We start from the raw sequence: 14,502 nt of genomic DNA, 5'->3' as shown, positions 1-14,502 counted from the left end.
ATCAACAATTCGAATGTTTTAACTCAGGAAGAGTTCAGAAATCAATATTTGGTGGAATAACCATGAGATTCAGTGCAGTAGTCCCTTGGTTGTTCACACCTGACAAGTTGTGTTTTTTTCCCCCCAAAACACCTCTGATGATGCATACAGTTGTGCATCCACTTATACAGCAGCTATTGTATTTTCAAATAAATTTAACATAATTTAGAAGTGAGAGTTTTAGAGCAGTACATCTTAAAGCCCTTGATTTTTGTTACATAAGTAAACATTAACCTAGTCCATGGGGATGTTTAGAAAAAAATTAATGAAAAAAGTCAGAACTACATTTTTAAGCTCACAGAAGCAACACCACATATACATTTTTTTTATATAACTGTAAAAATAAAAATTTAAGTCTACACTAGAGATCCACCATTTAATTGGCCATATCTCAAGGGGCAAATTCCCTAGATAAGGATCTATAAGTAAAAATTTCAGTCTAAACGGGATGCATTTTGATGCACTCTTATTCAACATATCTGTATTCATGCCTGGATGCATGAATACCGCTCTTAAATCCTTCATTTTCAGCTGGATTTAAAACGGACAATAACTTGCAGTTTTTAATTTTTAAGCCCATGTTTGAATATTTTCTAAGCACCACATTTTTAGTCACCAAATAACCACACAGCTCAATGTGGTTGAACAAAAAAAAAAGCATTTATTAGAAGTGTTAAATTTCTTCCATGTTAGCCAGCTGTCCTTAGCCAGTGGATGTCAGCACAGCACATCTAATCCAGCTGAAAGAGAGAAGAGGGGGGAAAAAATGGGATTGTGAGATGATTGACAGCATCATTGTTGTGGAAGACAACTGCCCATGAAAACTGGAATAGTAAAGTACTAAACAGCAGCCTATGTCTTTATTTCTATCAACTGCATTTTTTATTTTTTGTACAAAAAACTATAATAATTCTTTGTGTTATACATTTACAAGTCAGTAGACGTTCTCAAAAAGCCACATTTATTCGCGACCCCAAGTGTGGTCGCAAGATGTTACTCACCTTTACGAAGCCGATGTCTTTTGCGTACTGCCTGAAGCACTGACGGCACATATTGAGTCCGTATTTACGGATCAGGCCATGTCTGTTTGAACACACTCGGCTGAAACGAAATAGGAGTTAATTAACTCATTGATCTTGTTTCGTTAGATATTTTCTTTAGCATGCGTCAGTAAATACGGTATAAAATTGCTAGTAGCCGGTTAGCATTTAGCACTCCTTTAGTAGAGCATCCTTGCTATTGTCAATACAAAAAACGACACAGTCCACCCAAAGCATTCAATTAGCAGCTAACGAGCAACCGAGGTACTATATTATAACGGTGATTGCAGTTTTGAACCCTTAAAATTGTCAACAGGTAGGAAAATCGTTTAACGTGTGGCTGTGGTGCTAAACAGGTAGGAAGCTACATCCTCGAGCGCCATATTGGCTCAGCCTTAGCGCCCATGCGGTACGGAACTGAATGCAATTTTAACACAGAAAAAATCTAAACTAAGCCAAAAATATAACCTAAATTAACTCTTTAGTTCATAATCAAATCGACAAGACTGTCACTTACCAGGAGCGGGATCCCTGACCGAATTTTCTCGGGTGACTCCAGTAGAGCTGCTGATGGCCCATCTTGTCTCTTTTCGCTCGAGTGTCGGAAAGGAAGAACCAGGAACGCGCATGCGCAAAAGATGGTTTCAGTCGCCGTATTTCCGGTTGCCTAATTGTTGTTTAGCTCCACCTGTTGGTAAGGAAAACAAAACTTTAGAGGGATAAGTTACATGCATAACTTGTTTATGTAGACTGAAATTGATGTCTAACTTATTGATTTATAAGAGAAACAAAGCGAACAAATTGAAAACTATTTTTCCTTTAAGAATAGATAAGAACAGTTTCTAGTTCAGTATAAAAAGTTCTTTATTCCTGTGGTATATGTGAGAGCATACAGCCAAATTCAATAAATTTCAGTAGGCTCTTTGTCAGATTAAAAGTACTTCTTGAAAATAGCGACCTTTAGGCAGGTATTAAACATATTCTTTCAAAACCAACAATTCTGTCTTAAATATTTTATATTCTAATCTCAATTTCCATATTTTTATCAACTGTCAGCAGAAAGTTATCATAATTAATAGAAATAAAGGCTCGAATAGATCATTGCGAGTAACAAATCTGCTTATTGTGTTTAACTTAGTGAAATTATTTACTGAAATAAGTAATTATACTTTATTGAATATGACATTATCACTCAGAGGTCTGGACTGTTTGTGGCAGATTTGGGCAGGATGTATGGGGAATTTTTCAGTTTATGCACATGTGAGTTATTGTGTGCAGGAGTTTTAGTATCCTGTCACTTCTAATGTTAAGAGAAGATGGGCTGCTTTAGATTTAGTTTGGGAATCCATATCAGACAATTTGAAGGAAAGAACTACCAAACTACCTTTTTCAAATGTATATCTATATTTTTGTAAAAAGATATTTTTCCTATCCAAGCACAAGATAGTTTTCTACTTTTGTCGACAAATGGAGCACAATATTCTGTCTGTGTCCCCAGGGCACGATCGCAGACATCTCTCAGCTGCTCCCTGAATGAGTTTTCAATAGCTTGTTTTCACATCCAGCTAATGAGCAGCACTTCCACAGTGTAAGCACTGCCAAAAAATGTTGGTTGGCCAATGACTCTGATTCTTTCAGCTCATATTCCATAGTGAGCTGGCCATCTCCTGCAGCACTAACGCCTGCCCAGACCATAAAACAGCAAAGCTTACACATTTCACATGACAATTAAATTTGCTTTCACGTTAACATTCACAAGAGGCTGCTGTATGTCAGGACATTACGAGTTTATGGAGACTTCTGTTAGCATCTTGCAGTCCACTTTCAGGGTAAACTTGCTTGTATGGTCAGACCTGGATTTAGGCCATTTTTGACTATTTTCTGTACAGTGGAAGTGCTGATTTTACATTCTTTGGAGGTGTATACAACTCTTTAGGTGTCACAGTTGTGTGAGCTGTCACTTCAACACTCAGAAGCACACGGAATTAAATGTTTGAAACTTAAACAGGGAAAAATTTTCACAACACCTCAACATTTTTTTTGATGCGCTGGTGTGTAATTATAGTCGTTTTATTACTCGAATGCCATATTTTTACGATGTTTAAAATGATATTCTGAGAAAAGAGGAATTAAGTGAAACTGTCAGCAGCTGCAGCAGTCAGAGGAAGATGTTTAGACTATAACCGTAATGGATAAAAGCGGTTGGAGTACACCCCAACTCCATTCCTTCCTCTTCGTCCACCCCACGCCACCACCACCACCTCCCCTCTTCCCCCCGGACTGGTGCATTGTGGGACAGTGGGAGGCGGCGGTTCTGTATTTGTGATTTTTTTTTTTTTTCCCCGAGCAGTTAGCCGTCATTTACGTTTCCATGCAGTTCGCTGGAAGGTATGGAGGAGGACGGAAAGCCGCCGTTCTAATGTCTCCCAGTGAAAGGACCGTATCAGTCCAGTTTTTCGGTGAGTGCGGACAACATGGTTGTTTGTGCTCGGTTTGTTACGCTGCTGCTGTTGTTGTTGTTGACGGCGAGCTCTTCTCTTGGCTCTGGCTGCCTTGGAAGTTGCTAGCTGGAGCCGTTGCTAGCATTGAAGTAGCATTTCTGGATGCTCGCTGTCATAACGGAGCCAAGCTGGAGCCGCGGCTTCTATTGTTTGGAGTGGCTCTGGGAGAATTTACTGCCAGCTAGCGGAGCTAGCTCTGCCTATAAATAATGGTAGGATCGAACAGAGCCGCTGCTGACTCGGTGTGCCACTGACAAGCCACGGCTAATTAACAGACACTGACGGGGTTTAAGCCGTGGGAGAAAACTGACACATTGAAAAAATGTAGTAGACGGAGGGGGAAGCAATTTGACTGTAAAATAAATACGGGAGTAAATAAGAATAAGAATAAGAAAATATACAATTATTAATTGACAATTGGAAGAATTTTTCAGTTAATAATTGACAAATTATTAAGTTTTCCATGGTTGTGACCCGTTCCTTTTAAGGTTTTTTTTTTTTTTTTTTTTTCCTGAATCGTATGCTTCAGGCAGACAGAGGCAGGATATGCAGAGCTGACAGATCATTCATTTAGTAATCAATAAAATATGAAGGTTTGTTCTGCAGGTCTGAGCAGAAACGGCCAATCAATATCGATAATGTAATTAAGGATGCACTATAATGCAGAAAGCTTAGAGTTTTATTGAATAATAATCCAAGTAAAGTTGGTCTATTATTGAAAGTGGGATGGAGGAATAAGTTTGCAGACATGAAGCCCATTTCCCTGAAATTAAATAATTGCTTTTACTGCCAGTCTACTAATGGGTTATCGTCATATTTTGCTCTTGCAAAATATGATTAATTGATCTCATGCTATTACCGTCCTTCTGTGCTCATGTTCCCAGTTGAATAATGTGAATTGATGGGGAGAGGATAAAATGAGCTTGGTCAAACTTTCCTCAGTTCTTGCTGTGGGTTTTTTCTGCATCCTTGGGTAATTCCCGGGATGTTGAGGATGTGTCAGAACGTCGCAATAACGCATTTCATGACTGGACCAGCCCTTGTCTAAAAGTAATCCATTCTGTAATCATAAATGAATAAGCTAGTTTTAAAGATCTACTTTGACATGAAGGGGGTTTGCTTTTTTAGATGGAATTAGGTCAGTGTGTATTTCTAAAGTAAACATTTAGTATAAGGATAGTTTATTTGCCGTATTCAATTAAAGCGCAGTGAGTTTATTAAAGCACACATGGCTTGAAATTCTGCATGAGATTGCGGTATTATGGACAGCTTACATGAGTATGCATGAGTGGTGGTTTTATTTGGATTATTGGCACTGTGACATGTACATCCCTTTAGACTTGGGATGTTTCAAACGCTGAAGAAGATGCTTTCGAAAATCCAGACGCATCAAAAACATGCAGCGCACTTTTTGTTTTGTGGTTCACTGCACCCAAAAACCTCAATGTGTCAGAAAGTTGGTGTACAAATGACTTGCAGGCTTTGAAAAAAAAACCTAAATTATGAATTAGTACTGTCAAGAGCAGCTTCTGTTGACTCTATTATTTATAATGTAGTTATATTGTCTTTTATAATGTAACTTTTATAATAGACAGTATTTTAAAAAGCAGGGTGCTTCGACTTTGTAATTCACAGTCATCAATGTGGACATTATGATTTATTTATGTAAACCTCGACAAACCCTGAAGATGAGTTCATTAAAAATGAGTAATGAAGCACTAGAGCATGCACTACAAACCTTTTGGGCTGTACATGCTTTAAAATAAAAGTCTTCAAATGAACATTAATCCAACGAACCTGCTTTAAATTCAATTGCCATCCTAAAATCCTGAAATGTTAAATATACTTTCCAATGAAAAAATAACAATGAGGGTTATTCACTTTGGGACATAAATGTAAAGTTACTTTTTTATGGAACAGTTTCTGTATTTATTATTTTATGGTAGAATTTTGTTTAGTGTTTTCTAGTACACCCACAATCATACTTTTGTATATTTTTTGTATGTAAAGTGATGTGTTGTGCAAACCATTTAATGTCATCTTATTTTTATTTGGCTTTTTTCCCTATTTTTCTATTATTTTAATGTCTTTTGTGGGATACTGCAAATAATATACACTTCTATGGCTGTTTTTAGTGAAGCAAATTTAAATTTGTAGCCCTTTGGCAGATTGACAATAAAGCAAACAAATACGAAAACAACAACACACAGTAGCAACAAGTTTTCACCTATCCTCCCTAATGTACACATAGTTTAAATGCTAAAATGTCTCAATGTCAAATTGACTCAATGTCGGTCAGACTATGTGTGCTATATCTTGCTGAACTATGACTTTATGTATTTATTAATATTTTAACATTCATAACTCGGGTTTTCTTTTTTTTTTTCTTTTTTTTTTTTCATTATCCAGGTGGCTCATGCACACTGCCTCCCTGCAGCCGACATGCCTTATGGGATATTTATGAACCATCTATGACATTCCAAGAAGAATTAATGTTTACATTAAGAGCTTTTTTTGCCATCAATTAGCCTCAGTGGGCCTCTTTTTTTTTCACCTGTGGAAAAACACACCACTATATTTTGGTTGTGTTTCTATATTTTTTTTTTTTGTATAGAATTTCTATCCTTTTTTGCAAGAGGCTGATTCTCTATCATGAGATTCCGAATCTACAAGAGGAAGGTGGTGATACTGACTCTGGTGGTTGTTATCTGTGGCCTAGCTTTTTGGAGCAGCGGAAGGCAAAAAAAGAACATAACTCTTTTCTCCAAGGAGTTCCCCAAGGAATTTGAGGCTGTGAAAAGGAGCAGCAGCCTCAGCAGCAGCAGTGGCAGCCTCAACAATCACATCCAGTTGCAAGCCACTCCTGCAGTTAGCCGTGCACCTGTCCCGCCACCCGTTATCCAAGCGAACGGCACGCACCTGGACGATGCAAAGGATAAAGCCAAAATGAACAAGCCAGAGGTGGACAACGCCACTCTCGTCTATCGCGGGATCGTCTTCCAGCTGAATTTCGACCAGACGATAAGAAACGAAGAGAAGTACAAGACTCGGCAGAAAGATGATCTGGTCGTGGTGGTTCAGGTCCACAACCGACCCGACTACCTGAAGCTGCTGGTGGACAGCCTGCGAAAGGCCAGGGGAGTCGAGAGCATATTGCTGATATTCAGCCATGACTACTGGTCTCCGGAGATAAACAAAGTGGTGGCCTCTGTTGACTTCTGTCAAGTCCTTCAGATTTTCTTCCCCTTCAGCATTCAGCTCTACCCCCAAGAATTCCCGGGGAACGACCCCAGGGACTGCCCAAGAGATATTCCCAAAAAAGACGCCTTAAAACTCGGATGCATCAACGCGGAGTATCCGGACTCCTTTGGCCACTACCGTGAGGCAAAGTTCTCCCAGACCAAGCACCACTGGTGGTGGAAGCTACACTTCGTCTGGGACAGAGTGAGAGCTCTCAAAGACCACCAAGGACTGGTTCTGCTCATAGAGGAAGACCACTATTTGTCGCCAGACTTTATCCACCTTTTAAAGCAGATGAAAGCTCTCAAACGGGAGCAGTGCACCGACTGCGACATCCTGTCCCTTGGGAGCTATAGCCACATCGGCTACTCCAGCAAAGCGAACAAGGTGGAGGTGAAGGCCTGGAAGTCGACGGAGCACAACATGGGAATGGCTCTGAGCAGAGAGACGTACCACAAGCTCATCCAGTGCACCGACACATTCTGCACTTACGACGACTACAACTGGGACTGGTCTCTGCAGCACCTGACCGTGGCCTGCTTGCCCTCCTACTGGAAGGTCATGGTGAGCGAGGCACCCAGGGTCTTTCACGCCGGGGACTGCGGCATGCACCACAAGAAGGCCTCCTGCATGCCCATCAGCCAGAAGACAAAGATCGAGAACATCCTACAGAGCAGCGGGAACCAGCTGTTCCCCAAAAACCTCCTGATCACAAAGAGACTGCCGGCCAACGGCGCCGGAGGAGTGGCCCCGCATGTGAAAAATGGGGGCTGGGGAGACATCAGGGATCATGAACTCTGCAAGAGTTACGTTCGATTACAGTGACCTTAATTGCTACGATTATGTATTCTTTTCTCTTTTGCATCCTATATATAAAAAAAGTAAATCTTTATGGACTATTCTCCATATTGCCTGTTTTATTGGACTGTTTTCTTGGATTGTTCCAAATAAAGACGAATGTTGAATTTTTGGCTTCTTTTCATAAACATCGGGGCTCTGTTGTTGATACCCAGATTGCACTAAAGAATATCAGCTAGAGTAAGTTATTTTATCGTGAGCTTCTGTTCAAAGGTCATGAAAAAATAATATTTTACCTGTGATAGATGATTTGGTTGGCCTCTCTTTTTTTTTTTTTCTTCTTTAATTGTGATTAGTTGGTCTTGAGGAGCAAAAGCCAAAGTGTCCACAACAACTCAAACCACAAAAACAACAGCGGTTTATGCAAAGGCTATTTTGTTTCTGGGAAATAAATGTAGAAAGTGCTTCATATGTGTGAAGCTTGGAACATGAGTTTCAGTACCTGATATCAAAGTAAAGGAGTATCAGTAGAGTTAACTTAAACTCCTATAAATAATTTTTTTACCTGTTCCATTTCTTTATTTTTGTATTAAACATTTATTCCAGGAAGTCTTTATAAATTCCGTACACTGGTCTATGGGGTGTTTACCATATCAATAATCATATACTTCAGATACAACCTAATAATACCCTTTAATGGAAACTTATTCCAGAAACTCTGACCTCTCTTTTTAAAAGGTTGAGATTGGAATACATTTTATTACGCAAAGCAAAATGTAGCCCATCTTTAAATAGAAATATAATTAGGAACTGAAGCCCTGTCTCATCAGGGTACTCATAAAGCTGGTAATCCTCTGGTGTTCACAATCCTGCTGTGCAGACATGATTAATTTGAAGGTATTTATAGCAGGTAAATTTACAGAGATCAGACGAGCTAAGTTGGACACCTTGTTCCATTTAGAGGCTTCTGGAGTCTTACTGAGGATACCACTTCGAACATACCCTATGACGGGGGGTTTTTACATACTAAGGCATAAACAGAAATGGGAACTCCCCCCCCCCCAGTCCAGTAAACTTTGACAGAAAAAGCCCAGCCTGGGAGCTGCTGCCGAGGACTGCAGCCTGCAGGGCATTTTTTCGTTTTGTTGCAATGCATCACTGTCTCGGTTCCTAAAGAGGGAACATGGAAGTTTGTGCCACTGCGTCTCTGCAGAGATTTTTTATTTTTTTTCCCCCCCGATAAGCGCAGGTACAACCAGAGGGGGTCCCCTGGCACTCGTGCTGCTTTCTTGTCCCTTTTGTTGTTATTGAAGATGCATTTCCATTTTAAGCGCGTCTGTATTGACGGTTTCCACTGAGACCAGAGCTTGCTGGCCTCTAGGTTGCATTGATTTTTTTTTTCCCCCTCCTCCTCAACTCAGCAACATGCTGGCAACTCCATCTTGCCTGCTATTTTAAAATCTTACAAGTATTTAATCGAGGCTGTTTTATTCGTGTAGCCGGGTCATACGACAGTTCTGCTGTCGTATGACTGCTGTCGTGTAGCATTAAGTAGCACTTAATGCTACACGCTTAAATCCAACGCTGTTGCTTCAGTTGAACATCTGTTTAAAACCTCAACAATGACGAGGCCCAACAAGGATTCCTGCATACCCAGGGATCTCTGCAGAAGCCCCAGTTAATTTCCTGCGCGTGAACTTTAATTCCTAACACGGCGCTGCGGCGCTCGGGTCATGTGACTGGCACATTGTGCAGCTGCTCTCATGGTGGAGAGACTCAATAACTGGGCCTGCACCTCGAGGGAAGATGGCTGGCTCAGAATAGAAATAAGAATGGAGGATGTGGCACTTTGCTCCTCATGTGATGACCGATGGTTAGCTAATGTCGGAGCCTTCAGAAATTACAACGCGCTGCTTCCTCCGAATGCCCTGCAGAGATAGCCACAGACCTATTTGTTCTCGCCTACAGGAAAGTAAAAGCAGAAAGCATGTACATCATTACAACACACTAATAGCCTCATTTTAAAGATCTACAGGCGGCCCGGCAGCACACAACTTATAAATGTTGAGCATTAAGCAGCTAAGTTTCTCCTTTTTGTGGGTGGCTCCTGAAAGCCCTGCACAACTCAATATAATCATGTAACAATGCAATATTTCACATTTATTAATGCAATTAACAACATTTTGCTGTCTCAGTCACATCACCTTTACTTCACAGATTTACCTTTCTGTCGAGTCACCCCCAACACATTAGCATCTGCTTTTTACAGTTCATTCATTATTTATGAGCCTGAGTGCATACATGTTACATAAACAAACGGAGGCCATTTTAACAATCTGAGCAGCCGAGGACGCTGAGCTGTCTCATCTGATCAAAGTCGCAATAAGGCCGGGCCCGTTTCCCTCAACGTGTGCCGTTCTGTCCAGAGGATTTCACGGGCTGCTCGCGAGGATGAGCGTTATATTGATGTTGAATAACTGTAATTCAAAAGGAATTCAAGTATTCATTCAACTTCAGATATTTATTTTAGAAAAAAAAAAAAAAGAGGTATTGGGGACAAAATTTCACTGGATTGTTTACATGTGAAAGCAAAATCATACAGTTCTTAATATTTTTGATGCATTTAAGTTGCAGTGAAACCACAAACTATCTAAATATGACAAATCATGGGGGTGTGGGGGGGTTGCCTTAATTCTGACAGGATATGTGATCACTCGTCTTATTAGAAGCGATAGAGTGAATTTGGGTTGGATTCCTGCCCCACGTTTAAATATGGGCCATCATTTTTTAGTTTAGAACGGGGCTGGTCCTCCATCTTCACTCTGAAGATCAAAAATCTAGCTTTGATGTGTGTTTTTGGAAGACATTGTCCCATTGGATCTTCAACTAGCTAGCTGTCTGAAGTGGACTCCAATTAACCCTCAGCAGAACGCTGCCACTACTATGCTTGACGGTAAGTAGAGGTATAATGTAGATTTGAAGGCTTCCTTAATTCTTATATATTTTTTTTATTTCTCTGGATGCTGACGCATCATGTATGCAAATATTTTTCGGGTATTTATGATATTGTGCCAAGAAATAGAGAATCTTTTTCATAAAATCAAAGTCGCGAGCCTCATTTTTATTCATAAATTCAAAGCATTAGGAATGGTTCCAATATCTTTTTTTTTTTAATGCCTGGAAATAATAAGATACTTTCTGACTAGGACTGGGAAGTTTGGCTCAGCTGCTATATAAATTCCCAGGAGAAAAAGTGACCTGGTTTGTATAGCCAGTTAAAAGAGTCTGACAGGAGAGCTGGGCAGGAAAAAAAAAAAAAAAAAAAAAACTGCATTCGATTCTGTTTGTTGATTTAAGGGATCAGCCCTTCTGATTGATACCTGCTCGGCATGGATGAGAGCAGTCCGTATGGGAGCTGAGGCAGTCAGTCAGAGCCGTTTAGCAGCTCCCTGACAGGATGACTGAGTCAATCCGGCCTGCTAATCACACTCCCCACACCTCTCCTGTCACGGGCTGCCGTATTTAGAGGGACGAGAGCTCCTGCTTCCTCAAAAAGTGACTCATAAATTATGGAGGAGTGGTGTTTTTTTTTTTTTTTTTTTTTTTTATTATTTTTTTGGAATGTAAAATAAAGCTGAAGATGTGAGAATGCAGACCTAAAGGGAATGGAAGAAATGGAGACAACAAGATAATGTACGGAGACAGAGGTATTTCTGGTTCGATCAAGTGCTGGAGTCTTCTCTGACCAATGCTGCCATCTATTGAGCAAAAAAGGAAAAGAAAAAAAAAACACTTGCCAGGAGGACATGTCTCAGAAAAAAAATGCAGCTTTTGACTTAATTTTTTACCACACATAACAGGTGCCACACCCAGAACTTTCTAGGGGTGTGAGACCGGCTCAGATCTGTGTAACGACAGTGTGACAAACATGCAGTGAGATGCTTAGAACATCTTCAGAAAGACGAACCCTCACCTAATCAGATTTCTCTGCTTATTAAAACTAAAAAAAAAAAAAAAGAAACAAATGTAAAGTGCACTATGTTGCTTTTTAAAGGTCTGTCCCCGTAGAGAGTTAGAGTGGTTTTCTAAAACCACTCTGCAAAAAAATCTATTAGGTCGCTGTATTTAAAATGCTGCTTGCACCGATAGTCCTGAAGTTTAATGCACTTAAATAGCAAAGCATATCCCCTGTGACTATTAAGTGATTCTAAATTAAGTTACTGATGCATTACACCTGAGGCAAGGGTGCCACTCTTACAATCGAACACAATTGTATTGTTCACCTTCATGGAAAGTAACATAGTTTCCAGAGATTTTAATTAAATGTCTGCAACGAGCTTTTTATTGAAATGCTACATAATTACATTACGGCTGCACTCTAACTGAAAGGATCTTTTTTTTTTTTTTTCTTCTAACTACATAGCCGGTTTAAGAGCACTCTCTTCTGCAGGTGTATCCCTTTCGATGTACAAATTATGCAGAATGTTCCTTAATCGACTTGACACCAAAGGAGAGGGCAGACAGCATGCAGCCAGATGTTTCCCAATAAACCATTAAGATTAAAATGATATGACTAGAAAATAATGGATATGTCCCAAATTAAAATTCTTATCTCTATTCTCGAACACATACAAGCGGGGTTGATCGGAGTTGATTGGCATGGTGTGTTGTTTAAAAAAAAAAAAAAAAAAAAAAAAAAAAAAAAAAAGCATGAGCCTGAAGTTGACATTCTGATTGGGAAAGCTCAGAGTTTAGCCGCAGTATATGGCTGTCACACAAACAAAACATCGAAAGTTGTTACACATCTTTAGCACTTCTCTGAAATATCTATTTGTGAACATGCTCTGTTACTGTTCAAGCTGCTAAAATGGGGAGTACCCTTTTATTAAGAGCAATTGCAAATACATCGGAATAAAATGTATTATTTGTGTTGTAGCAGTCTTGCTAATTTTGAACATCTGTCCATCGGTGGACTGTCGTTAGCAGCAAAACAAATAGCAAAACTCACTGTTTTCCACCATGTAACTAACACTCCCGTTTCAACTAAATATATTGAAATATGAGGAAAAAATAAGAGTGTACGAACCCCACAGTTTAGATTTCCTAAATTGTTAGCTTGGGTTTTAGGTTGATATTCTATTTCTGTTTCCCCATCGCACTGGAACATGGTAGCTCTGGTCTCGTCACACCGAAAAACACCGACCAACGAAAAAGCAGGAAAATTCTAACCACCATACAACTTTTAGCCTTTTACAGTATCCCGTTTCCTAATGTCAATTTGGTACCACAACTTGTTTTATCACTCATTTTTAAACAGTTACAGTAGCCTAGGCTAGCTACGCTGACAACATGCTAACCAACGTCAAAACGACAAGCTAATGGTGGATAACTATGGCAACCAGTGACAGTTTACCCACGCTTTCTGCAGTCAGGTCACGCGCGCATCCGTCGTGTTAATAAAAAAATCCATCAGACAAGCCCGCTCTGAATATGAAACGAAACGGTGACATCACAATATATAACTCCAAAAGCAGAATTCTGTCATCACCAGCGATTATATAAACTCCTCACATCGACCTGCTTTTCATCACAACCTGTTAGCAGCCGTTGTTGATACGTTTCTCTTGAGAATTCATTTAGCAGTTCACAGTAAGATTTTCAACTTTGTTTGGTGCACATTTCTTTTGGAGATTGACATCAAACTTAACGTGAAATCTTTACTGAGTTTCTAGACAAGTGATTTAGAACCTTGAACAAGCAAAGGTTACAATGGAGTCCGACCAGCCTAGAGTCGAAGAGGTTGCAGCCGACAACATTGTTGAAAGGGAATTACAGCCACCCAAGCCACCGAAGCGCAAGAAGAAGAAGAAGAAGAAGAAGAAGGTGTCATTTGCAGTCTGGTGGGAGCTGCACGAAGCTGAGGAGCTAAAGATGTCTGCTGAAAATATCGAACAGCAGGACTCTTCACTGGTGATTGAAAATGAATCGATCGCCAAAGCACTGGAGACGGTGGATCGAAAAGGGGACAGACAGCCACCAGAGAGCGAGTCCAATGAGAAGAGCCAGGTACCATTTAAAACCTGGTCGGAGGAACACGTCCCCGTTGATCAAGAGATTTCTGCGGGAAATATTGGAAAGCAGAACGTTGCAATGATATTCTAATTTGTTAAGAGTTCACAAAGAGGTAACCGTGGTGACTCCGGCAACATATTCATGAAAGTTGTAAGTAAAGTGTATATATATTGCAAAGTAATAAACAGTGATCATTTTACCAGTTCGCTGTTGGAATATAATGGTCCTTATTAAAGAAAAGACTCGCTAACCGTTCATGGGATAATAGAAATTCACATTGTATCATTATGCTGCAGTTGCTTGAAATTTACACACGATGGCGCCAGATACCAGCTCATTTGCCGCTTGCTCAGGTGACATCTGTATGTCTGCCGTCGTATTTTTAAGATTTCATTGCATCAGTTGCTACCAATAAATGGAGAGTTCGAGGGCAAATAAGTTTTCTGACCACATTTCTGTAAGCATCACAGATCCAACTATTCTGATTTTTAATAATGCACGTGACATTTCATAAGAATAATTTGTCCCTTCTTCAACAGATTTACAAACTTTTAATTTCAACATTCACAAGTGGTCTATACATCCCGTCTGGGCTCGAAACACCTTGTGAATGACCTGGAGGCAGGGATGTCTGGGGTTTCCTCCTGAATCTGCAGTAATGCCATTGTTTCAGACAAATGAGACGCACACACACGTATTCTGTCAAAGTTGTTTTAATAGGCATCACATAAAGGAAAAGGCTCCCACTGTTAAAATCCTCAGTCCTATGTGCGGTGCGTGATAAATCCCCCCTCGCCCTCAGCTTCACCACC

At 40.0% G+C, this 14,502-nt stretch overlaps 2 protein-coding genes across 2 annotated transcripts; one reads left to right on the top strand and one right to left on the bottom strand.

Moving 5' to 3' along the window:
- Positions 1 to 675: 675 nt before the first annotated feature.
- Positions 676 to 1,705, bottom strand: rps29 (ribosomal protein S29). The gene is made up of 3 exons (XM_015045796.1): positions 1,597 to 1,705; positions 1,041 to 1,140; positions 676 to 779 (listed from the first exon to the last, which is right to left on the bottom strand). The coding sequence occupies exons 1-3, from the start codon at positions 1,656 to 1,658 to the stop codon at positions 771 to 773; spliced, it is 171 nt and encodes a 56-aa protein (XP_014901282.1). The 5' UTR covers positions 1,659 to 1,705; the 3' UTR covers positions 676 to 770.
- A 1,662-nt stretch (positions 1,706 to 3,367) lies between these two features.
- Positions 3,368 to 7,785, top strand: mgat2 (alpha-1,6-mannosyl-glycoprotein 2-beta-N-acetylglucosaminyltransferase). The gene is made up of 2 exons (XM_015045795.1): positions 3,368 to 3,538; positions 5,990 to 7,785. The coding sequence occupies exon 2, from the start codon at positions 6,233 to 6,235 to the stop codon at positions 7,643 to 7,645; it is 1,413 nt and encodes a 470-aa protein (XP_014901281.1). The 5' UTR covers positions 3,368 to 3,538; positions 5,990 to 6,232; the 3' UTR covers positions 7,646 to 7,785.
- Positions 7,786 to 14,502: the final 6,717 nt, after the last annotated feature.

The sequence above is a fragment of the Poecilia latipinna genome, unplaced genomic scaffold, assembly GCF_001443285.1.
Source record: "Poecilia latipinna isolate Pla-1442-1.1 unplaced genomic scaffold, P_latipinna-1.0 Scaffold744, whole genome shotgun sequence".
Taxonomy (NCBI): Eukaryota; Metazoa; Chordata; class Actinopteri; order Cyprinodontiformes; family Poeciliidae; genus Poecilia; species Poecilia latipinna.
This window is presented reverse-complemented; position numbering and strand designations above follow the sequence as displayed.